Source organism: Stegastes partitus, unplaced genomic scaffold, assembly GCF_000690725.1.
Source record: "Stegastes partitus isolate 25-593 unplaced genomic scaffold, Stegastes_partitus-1.0.2 Scaffold1469, whole genome shotgun sequence".
Classification (NCBI taxonomy): domain Eukaryota; kingdom Metazoa; phylum Chordata; class Actinopteri; family Pomacentridae; genus Stegastes; species Stegastes partitus.
The window spans coordinates 61,294-77,686 of NW_007579200.1; the positions used below are offsets into that span (position 1 = coordinate 61,294).

The 16,393-nt window shown below is 41.3% G+C and overlaps 2 protein-coding genes across 2 annotated transcripts in view; both read right to left on the reverse strand.

Annotated features, from left to right (window-relative positions):
• The window catches only part of arhgap18 (Rho GTPase activating protein 18), a 30,033-nt gene extending 16,918 nt beyond the window's left edge, over positions 1–13,115 (reverse strand). Inside the window, exon 1 of the mRNA XM_008299822.1 lies at positions 12,827–13,115. Coding sequence (XP_008298044.1) covers positions 12,827–12,957 — 131 coding nt within the window. The 5' untranslated portion in view covers positions 12,958–13,115. The remainder of the gene's footprint in view (positions 1–12,826) is intronic.
• Positions 13,116–16,077: 2,962 nt separating this feature from the next.
• Positions 16,078–16,393, reverse strand: part of fkbp6 (FKBP prolyl isomerase 6) — a 13,732-nt gene continuing 13,416 nt past the window's right edge. Inside the window, exon 10 of the mRNA XM_008299824.1 lies at positions 16,078–16,156. The gene's annotated coding sequence lies outside the window, so the exon portion shown is untranslated. The remainder of the gene's footprint in view (positions 16,157–16,393) is intronic.

Sequence of the window (16,393 nt, forward strand, 5' to 3'; positions counted from 1 at the left end):
GGAGTGAAACCAGGCAACAGTCTGACTTGCGGCTGCACTTTGCACCGTGTTTACTGCTGACGTCACCACGGAAGCATCACACCATCATAAAAACGCTGCATCGCCTCGGCGCTGATAGCGTTTGTTGTGCTCTGTGCAGAGATGTGCACGCAGCCACGTTCCCTTTAATGGCAGCAGAAGTGAGAAACAAACTCTGACACGAGCCCGATGGTGAGTCAGACGGACCGAAGGCGGCCAAAGGCTGCAGCTAAAGACGAGCCAGCGGGGTGTTGAATTCACAAGCAGCCCACTAATGAGGTCAACATCTGCTGGAGCCGAGAGCAGCAGCAGCTCCTGGACACCTCGGCCTTCGCTTTCATAGGTTCAAACAGCAGATTGGAAATTAGCGTTTAAACGAGTGCAGAAAAGAGAAAAGCACCATGAGCCACATGTGAGCATCACACAGGAACAAGAGGTGGTTTTTTTATTGCAAATAGTTCTTTTACTTTTCTAGTAGATTTTGAAGACTTTACGATGAGCTGATGAGGTCAAAAGCAGCTTGGACTTCACTTTAATGGATTAAAACAGCAGTTCAGCAGATTAGAAATTAGTGTTCAGCCTGGATTAGCTGATAATGAGAGCTGGTTTACAGTAAAATACGAACTTCCTCACAGAAGTCAACAGCTACTGACTGCTAGCTTTGAATCTCTGGTAAGAACAAACGCTAGAAAGAAACTTGAGCCATTTCAGAAATTACAGCTTTTCCTCTCTAAGGAAGAAAAGATTTACTCATGCATTTACGTCTGCCTTTATTGATTACATGTTTTCATATTTACTATTGTTTTCAAATGAATCTGCAGCTTCTCATCACAACTAAAACGGACATGACTCCAGATTTAAAAGGCTTTTTGTTGGCTTGACTTTAGAATCAGTTTAAGATTCTGCTTTTACTTTTTAAACCCCTGAAGCAACTTGTCCTGTCTAAAAAAAATAAACCAAAAGACTTATTCGTGGATTTGTTTTATTTCCAGCAGACGGAACTGTTTCCTGTTTTCCAAAGAAGTCTTTAAATAAACTTCTAATGATCCCGAAACGCAGTCAGGAAGAGTCTCAACAAAACCAGAAACACGTTGCTCCGGTTTTAAAGGTTCTTCATCGGCTTTAGTCTAAAACTCATTCAGGATTTGCTTTTAGTTCTTAAATATCTGATTTATTGGTCAGTTCCTGAATAACCTCCAACTAGTGGAACAAACAAAGATGTTCTTCTTGTGTTTTTATGCAGTTTCATGTAATTTACTGGCATCAGATTTATTCATTACTTTGATTTCAGTTTTGCAATTTATGTATCATCACTATTGTGTTGATTTTTCATATTATTTTTTCCTCTTTTGACGTAAAGTCCTTTAAGTTGCACTTGTTGCACTTCACAAATAAACGTATTATTTTTATTTAAAGCCTATAAAGTTAACTCAGAGCTCAGAACATGTGGTTTGCTGATCACGCTGAGTGTTCAGGACTTCAGGAAACCCTTTTGTACTGATGTTTCCACTAAAACATCTTTGCAAATGTTAAATTTGTCAAAAAGGTCCGAGCAGTTCAATGCAGCTGCACGATTTTCAGTTTGAAACAGTAGTAATTTATTCATGACTTTGGCAAAGAGAGATGCAGCTCTGTGCAGCAGCTAAACTGAGACATGGACTTCACACATTACGCATCATGTTCTAATTTTAACCATATGAGTCAGGAAGCAGCTCAGAGGATGTAAATGCTGAGAGATCAGAGTTCAAAGATGCAAAACAGAGACTACGGGGTGTGAAATGAACTCCAGAGCTGCTGATATCAAGTCATGTTTCATGTTTTTCTCTTTATTTCTTAGAGTGTAATCTGTGTTTAAATCCCCACGACTGACATTTAAACCACCAGCGATGGATCGATTAATTAAACGGGTCAATTAAACACCGTGCTGAGATGATCACGGGTTGGTTCCAGCTACAGGAAGCTGAGTCTGCAGCTAATGTGGTGCAACAGACGATATTTATGACAAATATGATCCTGGTTAAAGGAGGCACATGGAGCAGGAGAAGCTGCTGAATAAATGGACTAGAATGAAGATTGTTTTATTATTTCTTCATAAGTTTTTTAATTTAAACTAATGAAGGAAGCAGAGACGATGCAGATGTTCCTTCAAATTAAGCTATTTTGTGTCTCATTTATTATCATTCTTAAATTACTGCATTTTATTAAATGCAATAATATATAACAACATGATCTAAGCTTTATATGTTCACCGTCAGTAGCTCTGATCTCTGCAAAATCAGCATCAACCGTAAAAAAAACAGTCGACTGCTAAACAACACAAGCCTGGGACTTGTTTTTACTCCAAAGCTGACCGTCAGCGTGTTTTTTAAGACACAGAAACAGAATTTATTCTTGTTTTCCGGTGCTTCTGAAGCCTTTGCATTCCTGAATGACACAAGTTTTACAAACGGTTGACCTCTGGCATGTTTTCTGATTCCCTCATCCTGCTCGTGACCACAAACACGCAGAGCAGCGTCCAGAGTATCAGAGCTGCTGTCAGAGGTGTTCATACAGCAAAGAAACTGGTTACGTCACCGCAGCAAAAATACGCTGCAAAACATCATGAATAAACCTGATAACGTGTCCCTGAATCTCCTGCTTCAAGCTGCAGAGTTTTACTGACAGAAGCAGCTGCAGTTTCTGAACAGCTGCTTTCAGTCGTCTGTCATCCGTCAGCTCACCTCCTCCAGAGGAAAACACACAGCTGTGCACATGACCGACTGTCAGAGAGGAAAAGATGCCACAGACACTCAAGAAACTGGACGAATCAGCAAGATTACAGCCGAGTCGACCGACACAGACTGGCCTCAAAATCATGATTCAACCCTCGAAACTCAGAGCAGCTTCTGGGTGTTTTAGCTCCTGTCACATTTCTATTCATCGTTAGTTCAGCTTTCACTGCAACGTAAAGTCCTGAACCTCCACAGAGACCATGAAGGAGGAGAGAGGACTTAGACATGCCTTCTGTGCAGCATGAAACCAGCGCAGATGTTCGTTTAAACGTCAAACAATTAATGACACTCTCAAATTTTCAGAAAGATGACTGATTTCACCGTGACTGTACAACTCCTTGCATTTAGCCTCGTTCCAAATGTGCCATTTTGCTCTCTTTCTATCACACAGCTTTCTCTCTGAAGATCATTTTTTGGTTGTTTTTAAATCCCGTTTGCTGAATTTATTTTTTAAAAATCTGTATTTTATCTGGCCCTGTGATAGACTGGTTACCTGTCCAGGGTGTCCCCTGCCTTCGCCCTAAGTCGGCTGGGATAGGCTTTATACCTCCACGTCCAACAAAACACTGCATTTTGTGTCTGATTCGTTATTTTTTATTTTTTTTTTAAATATATTTTTTGGGCTTTTGCCTTTATTTAGAGCAGTAGAGAGGGAGACAGGAAAGGGGGTAGAAGAATGAGGGAGAGACCTGCAGCAAAGGGTCATGAGCGGGATTCGAACTCACAACCGCTGCGTCGGGGACTGTAGCCCCTGTTCATGGGTCGCCCGCTCTACCAGGTGAGCTATAGGAGCGCCCCCGTCTGATTCGTTATTGACATTAGATTGTTGTATTTTATGAAACAGAAAAAAAGCAAACAGCACAACATCAGGATCATACATCACCATGAGTCACTGATAAACCATTTCAGATGTTCAGCCTTCACATCCAGTCTCTCTTCAATGACAGACTGAACATCAGAGAGAAGCTGAGTTAAGCTGACCAACGAGCCTGTGACTGAACACCTGCACTGAGCTCATGTTCATTAGTTTGGTATTATCAGCGGTGCTCACGCCGAGCCGAGGCCACATTCCACCGCAGACTTCCTGCCTCACACACCGTCAAAGTCAGAATCATAGTAAAAAGCTGGAGACAGACTCTCACTCACTTTGGTCTACTGGTAACCAGCAGCTTCACCAGCAGCTGACCTCCTCTTCCTCCTGACATCTCTGATTATTTCCCATATTTCTTCCTCCTCCTCCTCCTCCTCCTCCTCCTCCTCCTCCTACCAAGGACTTTGGTTTTCTCCTATTTTTCCACTTGCTTCCTGTTTTCTTCTCCTCACTAAATCTTCGCTGCCGTCAAAACACCATCGACTGAAACGCTTGTATTTGTGAGAGACGAGCAGAAACGTCGCTCCCTTTCCGATTTATTCATGAGATTTATTTACCTTGGAAGCAGATTTTAAAACCTCGTCGAGGCACAAACACGAAGTCGAGTTAATCATTTACATTCTTCCAGAGCTTCGGTTTAACAAACACAGCTCATAAAACACTCGTACCAGTGAGTCTGTGCTGCTGGTTTCATTTACTGTTGTGTTTCTCAGTAAACAGCGCGCTGGATTCACACAGAGTGGCGTTCTGTGGACAGGAAGTGGAAGATGGAAAGTTGTTTTTGACATTTCAAACAACACATATAAGGGCTTCATGCGCTTTTCAGCGCTGTGGCTGGTTCACAGTTATCGTTAGAGCCTCCTCAGAGCTCGTTCCAACAATCAGCAGCTTCACAGCACTCTGACAATTAAACTAATTAAAACTGACAAAGCAGGAAAACACTATAAAGCAGAGAGACGTTCTATTAAAGCTCCCCCGTCAAAATAAAAGCTCTCTGATGTTTAGAGAAGCTTACGAAGCCCTTTTCTGTCCGACCCTTCCTCAAATCATGAACAAACCATCTGTATGTTTGGGTTCACCTTCAAAATAAGAGTCCTGATCCAGTAACAGAGCTCAGTCAAACCACGTCCCGGGTATTTACAGGAAGTCACCAGGGTTCTGTCTAGTAAAATCACCTTCATACATCCCTCATATGCTTAATGTGTGTATTTATAATATCTGCCATCCCGCAGATTTCAGGAGGAAGCTGGATTAACCAAATTTTCAAAAGAAAAGCCCCCGGTAGTTAAAGGAAGGATTCTTTGTAGTATGCTAGACTATCAAAATAAAAGCTCAGATATGTGAAAAGGAACTCATCAGTGTTTGTGAACCATTCTGGCTGAAAACAACCCTTAAATGCACTATGTACAGATAGATTTAGATTATTACACCAGCAGCTGCACATTTCTTCAGAAACTCTCGAGCATAGTTGAGAAATCTCAGACAACAGGAACACTGGAGGCCAAACTGACGTCCTGAAGGCCGAGAAAAAGGAAATAAAAAGCAACACAACACGGAAACGTTCACGTAACTCATGTAAGGACAGCGCTGGAGTAAACGTACGTCACAGCACCGAAACAAGAAAATCTGAAAGGTGACAAGAAACAGCTGCCGGTCGGACAAACTGTAAAAGGCGCTCGTCCTGGATTATCTGATTGGCTGCAGTCCTGTGGCGCGAGAAAATATATTTACAACCTCGTTAAAAATTAATCTTCAGCAATAAGTTTGTCTTTGTCGCTGACCACTCTGTGTAACTCGTTAATCTGTAAAAAGAAATCAGTGAAACACATCAGCCTCCCTCCCGTCGCTCAGCCGAGGCCGCGACACACAAACATTCGCACAAAGCTTCTCGCACACAATGGCCTCGGCGGTCAGGTGAGCTGCCCTCACAGGTAAAACAAATACAGTCTCCCTTTCTGGCACGCTCTCATGACGACCTCTACGTAACGCAGAGCTGCAGCTGTGTTGTTCTGCTCTTTGTACCTCTGGTCCACACACCTTTCATCCGCCGACAAAGACGCAGAGTGTGTTGGTCTCTGAGCATTAAGCAGCCTGTAAAAACAAATCCTGCTGCGTGAGGTGCAAACAGGAAGAGACGGAAACACTATCGGGCAGAAAAGAGCGAGTTCAGCAGCAAGGAGCCCAACATGAGTCAAGATCAGAGGAAGTGAACTCCGTCCTCATGACGAGCTGAAAGAGGGACACTAACGAGACCAAAACGGGTTTTCACAACACAAAACATCACAAAAATCATTAAAAATGGATCTCACTCTTGAATGTCTTACTTTGACCCTTTGGGAAGTTTTCACTTTTATGCTTTTCAACATTGGATCAGTTTGATTTTGGCTTTTTTGGCAAAAATTCACAAATAAAGATTCTTTCATGTCAAAGTGGAAACAGATTTCTACTCAGTAATGTCCCCATAAAACACCAAACACACGATGTCATATATGGTCATGACTCCATAATCGACCCTTAACAATCCTAAACCTGAAAACCCAACAGAACCCATAAAAACAGCCTTAACATAGTGACAGCCTTGGATTCTGACTCCGACATGACATTTAATGTCACCAATCAGGATGACGGCGTATTATCTGACTGAACAATCCCACAGATTGGCTACGTTCACACTGCAGGACTTGATGCTCAATGAGGATTTCTTTGTGACTTCCTTCACGTTTCCAGTTCAATGCGACTTGTATGTGATCTGCTGTGTGAACTTCATACGAGCCAAAAGTGTCCCGCATGCGCAGAAGAGGACACGACGACGTCACACGCAGCGAGCGTGCTCAGTGTTTATGGAAGTAAACATGGATGGTAACGGTGGAGCGTATCTGCCACTCCCCCGCCGCCACCGATGGAGGAAACAGAAGTGTGAGCGCTAACTAAACTAGCATCAGCAGCCAAGTACTGCCTGTGTGTTCTGGACACTTCCACCCCGTCAGAGCGCTGCCCCGGGGTGGAAGTGTCCAGAACCCCGACCGCACCGAATATTCTGATATTCATCATTAATTCAGCTCAAATATCCAGAGAGCAGAAAGTGCTATTGGGACCAGCCCTACTAGTTATTATAACAACTATGAACAATAATGAACAACTAATGAGCCTTCCAGCATCAAGCCCTCCTCGTATCTGGACCTCCGTCAAAATAAGTTAAATAAATCACATTTAAATCACAATAACGAGGACGTAGTTTATGCCAGAACCATACAAATCACCACATAACTTCTACATGTTGTCAACAACACCGTGATTCATTTCCAGACCTCTACATGGATCTTTACAGGAGTTCTGGACTCTTTAGTTCAGTGTGGCGTCCTCAGACCTTCATCAAAACGTCTGTTGGCACCGTTTGTATTAAACCAGTTTGGCTCAAATGCAGCCGTTTATATCTTGATGCACTTTGACCTGCAGGTTTGAAATCAACCAAAATGTCGCTTTAACGTTAAAACTCCTCGACCATCGTGTACAGAAGATAAAAACTTCACTTTCTTTCGCTGTAAAGACGCCTCGAAGTCGTTTCACTCTGAATAAATCTCGCTAAATGTGCAGCCCAGGGTCTGTATTGACGAGGTGGTAGCACCTGTTCTATTTAAACAAGCTGTTTGCGTCCAACTGAGAGCGAGATAAGAAAACCGCTCAAGTCTGAACATGCTGAAAACTGCAGCTGCAGCAGGAAGCCGCTCGCTTTATCTGCATTTAAAAGAGGCAGCATTGGTCCCTCGTATTAAAGATCTGCTCATAATCTACATCATCATACAGCACATGTACAGAACGTCACAGTGGAAGCTTCGTTTTTCTCAGCTGCCTCACATTATTTCCTCACTAGAGCTTCTTCTGCTAACTGTACAGTAAATCTCCGCACATTAAACTCGTTCCTGCTACGGTTCCTCTCTGAAGCTATTGTTCGTCGTGCATCTGCAGACTTCCCTGAGGGATTTTCCCAGAGTCTGCAGAGAAACACATACCGGGTAAATGTTTTGCAGTCAAACAGGATTCACTGATGTTCTCCTGATTTTTGACAGTTTGCTTAAATGTAGAAACTGTTTAATGAAACACACACAGAGACCTGATGAACCAGCTGATCAGACGGTCATATGTGTGACTCTTGTTTCACATTTAAGCACAAAAGTAGAAAACAGGTTCAAAAATAGTCCCTGAATAGAGACGGACGTGATCAGCAGTCAGATTTATTTCCATGGTTCGGTCATTTAAACTATAAAGTGAACAGCTGAGGAAGTCTACGACCAAAATAAGAAAGAGGAAGAGGATGACGAGTGTGTGTGTGAGTGTGTGTGTGTGTGTGTGTGTGTGTGTTATTCCCATTGACATGAACAGATGCTGGCTGCCATCTGTGCACACAGACGCTGCCTCTGTTCCCCTCCGACACACACTGAACAAAAAATACCCTGTAAAAAAATTAAGAATAAGAATAATGATTTTTTAAAAATACACCAAAATAGTGCAAATAGAGAAAATATCTGTAAAATAATTACATATTTGCTGATTTAAATACAGCATAAATGTTCTAATTTTACAGTCAAATGTTGTAAAAGAAGTTGAGATGTTTGATTACGACATTATTCACAGTTTTAACCAGTTTTTTTTTTTTTTTTTTTTGATTATTTAGCTTTTTAAGTCAACACGTAAATTCAGGCTTTTTTCTTGTGATTTACTAGATATTATGTTTAATTTAACTGAACTGAGAAAATCTGCCAAACAAGCAAACTGTAGATGACTGGACTGTATTTAACAGCTGGTATTTCTACAGTGCAGCCAGCGACTGAATGAACCGTCGGCCTGTTGTGGTGGATCTCCTGGTCCAGCTCTGCTCTGACATCACTGCACACTAATGTGAACCATGTGTCCGCTGACCGACTTACGCTCCGGGAAGCACCGGGTTCTGCAGCTCGTTCCCCGCCCGTGAAACAAAGCAAAGAAAACCCGGCTGCAGACAGTAACTTAAAGCCCGGCGGGTCGGGTGTCCTCCGCTCGTCCCACGCCAGCGTCTTTCTGTCCGTTTGTCCGTCTGCGTCTCATTTCCTGACCGAAGGAAACCACAACACCGAGACAAGGAGGCGAGACAAAGGCGGCTGTAACGTGATGCTGCTCGTTTTTTTCCTGCCTCGCTCGGACGAACCATCTGGAACGCCGGCTCAGGACGAGCAGCGAGGGGCAGGTGTGTCCGTCCGGCTTGTTTACCGCCACACGGTGGTGGGTGTAAACACAAACAGGCCGCGGCCAGGAGCGGCTCCGGTATAAATAAAAGAGTGTGACGGTTTCCATTCATGGCTGCTGCTGAGACGGGATCCTTCAGTTACTGTGAGGAGAGAGAAGCTGACGAGGAGGCAGAAAGCAGCGACCACCAGATGCTGGTTGTGTTGCACGAAAAAAAACCAACAAATTAAACTGAAATAAGAGAATGAATGAGTCACTGGAGAGTCTGACCAGTGCAAAAAAACTCCAGATCTTTGCACCAACATGTCAAAAATCTCAACAAAGCTGCAGAAATCCAGATCAGAAACTTGCTGTTTCCTTTAGTTTGTCACTGGAGCAGCAGCAGTTAATCAACCAGCTGTCACCTGTTCACTAATCAGTTAATTACAAACCACTTCAATTAAAAAAACTATCAACTGGAGTCCATCTGTAAAGAAAAAACAGTCCAAATTCTGTCATTTCAGCTTCTTAAATGTGAATATTTTCTGTTTTTTTTCTGAATATCTTTGGACAAAATTCAAATAAGAGTTCTTGTCCGTTTAAAAGATAATTAGTTTACAGCAAAGAACCAAATTTTAATATTTTTGCTCAGATAATCAATCAATTTCCTATGAACTGTCTAATTTTCTGGTTTCAAAAATATTTTGTTGGTCTAAAAAGTTGAGTATTTTACAGATTTTTATTTGATTTTAGAACTCCTGACAGCCGTTTAATCATAAAATCATTTAATCTTTATCAATTAACCGGAAAATGATTCTGTCATGTGATCATTTCAGACCATCACTGAATCTCAGCAACAGTTTTAAATGACAAAGACTTGACAGAAGATGATTCTCAGACCAACAAACCTGGACTTCACACATTTTTTCAGTGGAGATCTTAATTGAATAGTTATTCTAGTCCAGGACTAAGTTGAGTTTCTCCACCAGAAAGCTCCTCACATAACACTGAAGTGAAGAAGGTCTGATCAGCCAGAAGAACTGGTTGCACTGATTTCGTATTCAGAGATTTCGTATTATTGTCGTTATAAAGTGTAGAGACAGTCTAAAGATGCATCCGTTCTATACGTGCATACAGAATGTGTTCATATATGCTGTTATGATTTAAAGTGCGTCTGATTTAGATTTAGCTCTGGATTGAATCTGAGCCCTAGTACAGACTGTAGGAATGAAACCTCAGAACAGTTCAAATCATCCAAAATGAGCTCTAGAAAGTCAAAGTCACTCAAAAACTGCCCCAAAACGACTTCAAACAATCAAATGATCTGAAAAACATCCGACAGAACTTGAACCTCAAACTGAAGCTCATATAAAAGTTCTGAAACGTGACTCAAACTTGACCAGAATGAGTTAAACACTGTCCAGAAAATGCATGAAACTCCTCCAAAACGACGAACTCTGGTCCAAAACAACTAAACATGTGTCCTAAATGATGCAGACTGAACCAACCATCTCTTCAGAACGGACCTGTTGAACCAGAACCTGTGTTACATAACATTACTGCACATGAGGCCCGGCGTACTTCAACCTGGAGTCCTGCTGCATCAGCAAATGATAAGAGTGACTGACCAATAAAACGGCTGCTTGTCCTGCAGCTACGATGGAAGAAAACCGTCAAACAGGACTCAGAATATGAGAATGACCCACTAAACCAGAACCCGGGTCAAATAAAACCTCACTATGACTCCTCACTGTGAGTGACTGACCAAGAAACGACTGTTTGGTCTAAACTGAGCGTCAGAAACAGCCTGCACTGTCCAGAATTAATCACACGCCTCTGAAATCAGTTTAACATTGTCCAGACTGACTCAGACTGACCCTGGCGGGCGTCCTGACAGCTCTCATGTATTTCTATGAGGCACGTCTTGTCAAGAGGGATTCATTTTGCACAAATATAGTTTAAAAAGTGTCCAAATAAACTCATTGTGGATATTTCTGGTTCCAAAATGACTTAAATTGTGCAAAATGAGGAAAAACTGTACAAAATTATTTGAAATTTGCCCAAATAATTACAAAAATTACCCCAAAGTGTGTGAAATTTGTCCACAATGACGCAAAAATGGACCAAATTTCATTACATTTGTCTGGAAAGACTAAAATTAGTCAAAAACGAGTTAAACACTGTCCTTAAAGTACCGGAAACTTCTCCATGATTTGTCCTAAATGGCTCCAAGTTGCCCAAAATGAGTTTATAAAGCATCCAAATGGACTGATTTTGGACTTAAAACTGTCCAAAAATAAGATAAAAACTGACTCAAAATTCGTGAAAATGACTCAAAATACAACAGTGACTCACTGAACCAGAACCTGGGACATATAAAAACCTTATTATACTCTACATAACTCCTCATGGTGGACTACAGCAGTCCTGCCTGCAGAAGCAAAATGATGAGTGATTGACCAAAAAATGACTGTTTAGCCTAAAACGAGTGTCCAGAATGACCAGAACGTCTCGAAAGTGAGTTAGAAAATGTTTAAAGTTTCTCAAGTTTCTCCAAAATGACTTAAATGTGTCCAGTAACTGCCCAAAGTTACTCAGAACTAATTCAAAACGACTCAGGTCTGCTCTAAAGACTCAGACTACAAGAACAGCCTAAAACAAGTGTCTAAAATGAGCAAAAGTTTTTCAAAATGAGTTCAAGTCAGACCAAAGATACTTGAAACATCGAACAACAAGCGTCCAAAATGACTTAAATGAGTCTACAAAGAGTTCAAAACTGTTCATTTTGCACAAAATGAGTTTAAAAAGTGTCCAAAACGACTCTTTTTGGACTCAAAATTGTCCAAAACTTGTTAAAACTGCCTAAAACTACTGTCAGCTTCTCCACATTAACTCAGAAAGTGTGCAAAGGGATTTAAACATGTCCCAAAGGACTCAAATCTTCCCTAAATGACTTAAATTTGTTCAAAATAAGCACAAGTTTTTCAGAATGAGTTAAAGCTGGACCAGAAATACTTGAATCATTGAAAAACAAGCGTCCAAAATGACCTAAATGTGTCTACAAAGAGTTCTAAACTGTTTATTTTGCACAAAACGAGTTTTAAAAATGTCCAGATCAACTCTTTCAGGAGTTAAAACTGTCTAAAGTTACTTGCAACAAACCTCTAAAGGGACCCAAACGAACCCAAAAGGACTAAAAACTTGTTCTAAATGACTCAAACTTGTTCAGTGATGATTCAAAATACAAGAATGAGCCACTGAACCAGAACCTGAGCTACATAACAAACACTAAAACACTTCATCTGAGCTCTCATGTCAGCATGATGAATAAAAACGTGTAAGAAAGTGTCTGAACGGACTCACTATGAACTCAAATGTGTCCAAAATCAGTAAAAAACGTGTAAAACCACCTGCAGCGTGTCCAGCTGATTGTACTGTAGAGCAGAACAACCGTCCTGCCTGCAGAAGCAAATGATGAGACCAAAACATTATTATTGGTCTGAAACAAGCGTCTAGAATGACCCAGAATGACCCAGAATGACCCAGAATGAGCCAGACTGGTCCATTTAAAGTTAAAACTGTCTAACATGACCTGCAACTCGTCCTAAACCCCTCTAAAGGGACTCAGACGTGTCCACAAGGACTAAACATTTGTTCTGAATGACTCTAAACACAAGAAGCAGCTCCAGAACCACCGCTTCAGTTACATAACAGACTAATAAACTGTATCTGAGCTCTCATGGTACCGGTCGGGTCTGCATAACGACTGTTTGACCTCCACTCCTGCAAAACTCATCCAGAATGATCCATGTTGCCCAAAACGTGTCCACACGGGACCATTCTGGACTCAACTGTGTCCAGAGTAACTCACATGACCCAGGCCAGTGGAGCGGCACCAGAGCGACCTTTGCTCTCTGCCAGACTCCTGGAGAAGCTCTCATCCACCCAGTCCTCCACCTGGACCCACCTGGGCTCTGCGGACTCCGGGACTTGCGGGCAGCTGGACGCGCAGCGCCTGGTTTGCGGCAACAGTTCCGCGTTGCTGTGGTAACCCGTCAGAACCACTCCCTGGATCTGCTGCTGCTGCTGCCGACTCATGTTTCCCCTCCGGTTCTTCTTTCTCGCGGCCCGCTCACGGCTGACATCCGATCACCGATCGATGGCGGATCTATCGCTTTTACCGGCTCTGGCGCGTCTACCGGGGCGCTGCGTCCATCTCCGGGCCTCCGTGACCCTCCTCCGGCGCTGCTCGTCGTCTGTCCGCCGCTCGAGGTTCTGTGAGGAGGTTGGGACGGAGGCTGGACTAGAAGCTGCTCAGCGATTGGCTGAAAGTGCAGGTCAAAGTCTGACAGGTGGCAGCGCCCCCAGGTGTCCTCAGAGCGCACTGCGCATGACCAAACCTGCAGATTGTCTGCATTTTACATATAACGCACTTATTTATTAAATGAATACAAGCTGTTAATGAGCTGCTGCACACAGAGGCTTTCACATGTTATAATACTTCACATATTTCATGTCTAATATTTAATATTATTTTTATTTGCAGCATTTTGATCAATATTTCATCATCTGGTGCGATATTAATAAATTAATTTAAATACGGCTAAAATTGCGTAATTTTATGATCAAATGTAAAATGACAGTTATTTAATATTATTAATTTCCTTTTTTTCTTTCTTTCTTTTTTCCCCATTTTCCCATCCTTACTATTTTTTTCCTGTCAACAGCAGATATCTGTAAAATAGTGCTGATTATTTTCCTCTTTTGTTTGTTTGTTTTGCGGATTTAAATACAGTAAAATAAAATTTTAAAAAATAAATAAGAAGGATTTAATGTGGACACTAGTCACAGTTTTGGCCTCTTCTTTTTTTAATGGTTAACGTGTAAATTAATATTATTTTCTGTGATGACACTTGATATTATTTGTAATTTAACAAAACAGGGAACATCTGTTAAAAAAAAAAAAAAAAACTAAAATTAAATAACAAATAAAAATTTATATTTCTTTTTTTAAATTCCTAAGATGCATTTTTTTTCCCTTTTAAATAATTGCAAATATCTGGTATATATTATTTTTAGGTGCTTAGATGAGATTTTCAGATACTTATCTCAGTATAATTGCCAGCATTACTTTTTACTTTTCTACTACAGCCTCATTTATTTTATTTCAGCATTGTGTCTTACTTTTTTCCTTCATTTCTTTTATATTTACTCCATTTCTTGTGTCATTTTGGCTTTTCTGAGCAACATCTGGCACAAAACCCTCCTTCCCTCCTCAATAAAGTTTTATCTTATCGGCTGTTTTGCAGATTGTATTAAAATGTAGCAGCAAAGTTTTAAAAGCTTTAAAAAAGCATGGTTAAAAGTCATTTTTATTGTGTTTTGTGATTCCTAGAAGCTCGGAGGTTTAAGATGTGAAGACATTCACTTCCTCAAACAAACTATATAATATTTTTTTGAAGGCAGCTGCAGCACATAAAAGCAGCAAGAAAAGTAAAAGTAATACATGAAAAGCCTACTTTAGTAACAGCAAGGTTCAGCACAGCAGACTGTGACTGAAATTAAAGTTTTGAATTCTGGTGCAACTTTAAAGATGGTGCATGAAGACGTGACTGCTGCTTTTACTGACCTCCTCCCTGATGTTTCCTCTGACAGCATAAATACAACTTCAGCTGCAGACAAACGACATATTTCACTGGAGTTTAGAGTTACTGTCTCATGAATGTAGATAAAATGCTTGCACATAAATCCTGTAAGAAAAATAATGTGATATATGTGAGAAAAGTGACTCATTTATTGTCATGGAAAATTTACAGAAGCATCAGGTGACATTTAAAATCTTCTTTACTGCAGGATGAATGCATGTCACCAGTTTCAGATCCTGCAAAAGTGCAACACTCACACTCAGAAAGCAGCACTTTGAGGCAACATTTGCACAACTTCTGGAGCATTTGCATGACATTGCACGCACAGAAACTAAAATCAAAGCTCAGGACAGAATCATATTTTATACATTCCTATAAATCTGAGCCAATCCCTTCAGCTAACAGCACATGCATCAATTAAAGTAGATAAACATACACATTTTACAAATGAAAAGCTGCAGTTTTCCTGATTCCTCACCTGAGATGAAGGTACTGAGCGATCCTGGAGACCATCGCGTCCGTCTTTCCCGGAGCATGACGTACCGACGGTGAAACACTCACACGCTGACAAGTGGATTAACCTCCTCCCCACCTCTGATCCCTCGTCATCCCACCTCCCCCCATTCATCCCATCTCTGCCCCGTCTCAGCGGCAGAGCTCACAGAGTGTAGAAGCAGGTTGAGAACACCACAGAGGAGCAGAGAAACAGCAGCCTGTTTACATGATCACTGCAAAAATCTCACACTGATTCTCAGAATGTTCATGTTTTTATAATTATTTTAATCATGTTATATCTAATATCTCATGTGCATGTGGCTCACGTCTGTTTTTAGTGTCTGATGTGCAGGAAAACAACTCGCAGCGCTTCAAAACGAACTTGAAATCACCTCCGAGTGCTCAGATAATTAGTCCGAGTGAAACCTGAGCCCCCCGACTCCTCCCATCTGCTCTGACCGGATTAAGTCATCGCGGTCTGGACTGTTGTAAACACAAACACAAAGTTTAGCAGCAGTTCTAACATTAAATCCTAATCATTTCCTCATCCTGACACCTCTTATATTTACTGATATCATTAATTTTGTATGTTTAACCACAAACAGCGACGTTTAAAACCACCTAACTGACCACAAAACATCATTTTCTGTCTGAAAACCTGCACATTAGATAATAAAACCTCTATGTTAGCATGCTAGCTGCACAAACCAATGCTAACTTAGTGATCATTCCTTTAATATCTTACTTTAACGCAGGTTGAACACTGCAGCTTTCAATGAAAACCAAAACCTGTGGTAATTAATTAGCACAGAAAATCAATGAAGCACGAACTATAAAGAACTTTAACATCAGCTTTAAGAATAAAGTCCACAAAGAACAAAGAGCAGCTACGTTAGCGGTGAAAAACCTTTTTTTAATTTCCATAATTACCTCAAGAGTGACCAGATTGCATGAAAACACTGGAACAGAACGTACAGCGAGGCTCTGAGCAGACAAGCTGCTGCGTCACCAACAAACACGTGGAGAAGAAAAAGAAATTCCTTCAGAAATCAACAACACAGTGACACGACATCATTCTCTTCATAACATCAACTGCATCAAACACAACTTGCAAACTTGGCAGCAGCAGAAGGAAACGTGCAGCCGAATCCTGAAACCTGCAACACAAACATGAACGCCGTCAGCTTCCTACAGTTTGAGCGCCACATCGTTTTATTCAGCTTCATTTAGAGCCTAATGAGGATTTAATGGCGTGTGAACGGCACAGACTCGAGGGAGCTGCAGCTGTGTGACTGATGATATCATCAGCATTGGTCTTTAAGGGGTTTCCTGCTCAGCTCTGATGGAAATCTGTTCATTTCATGTGAATTCTGACTATGAGATAAATAAAAATG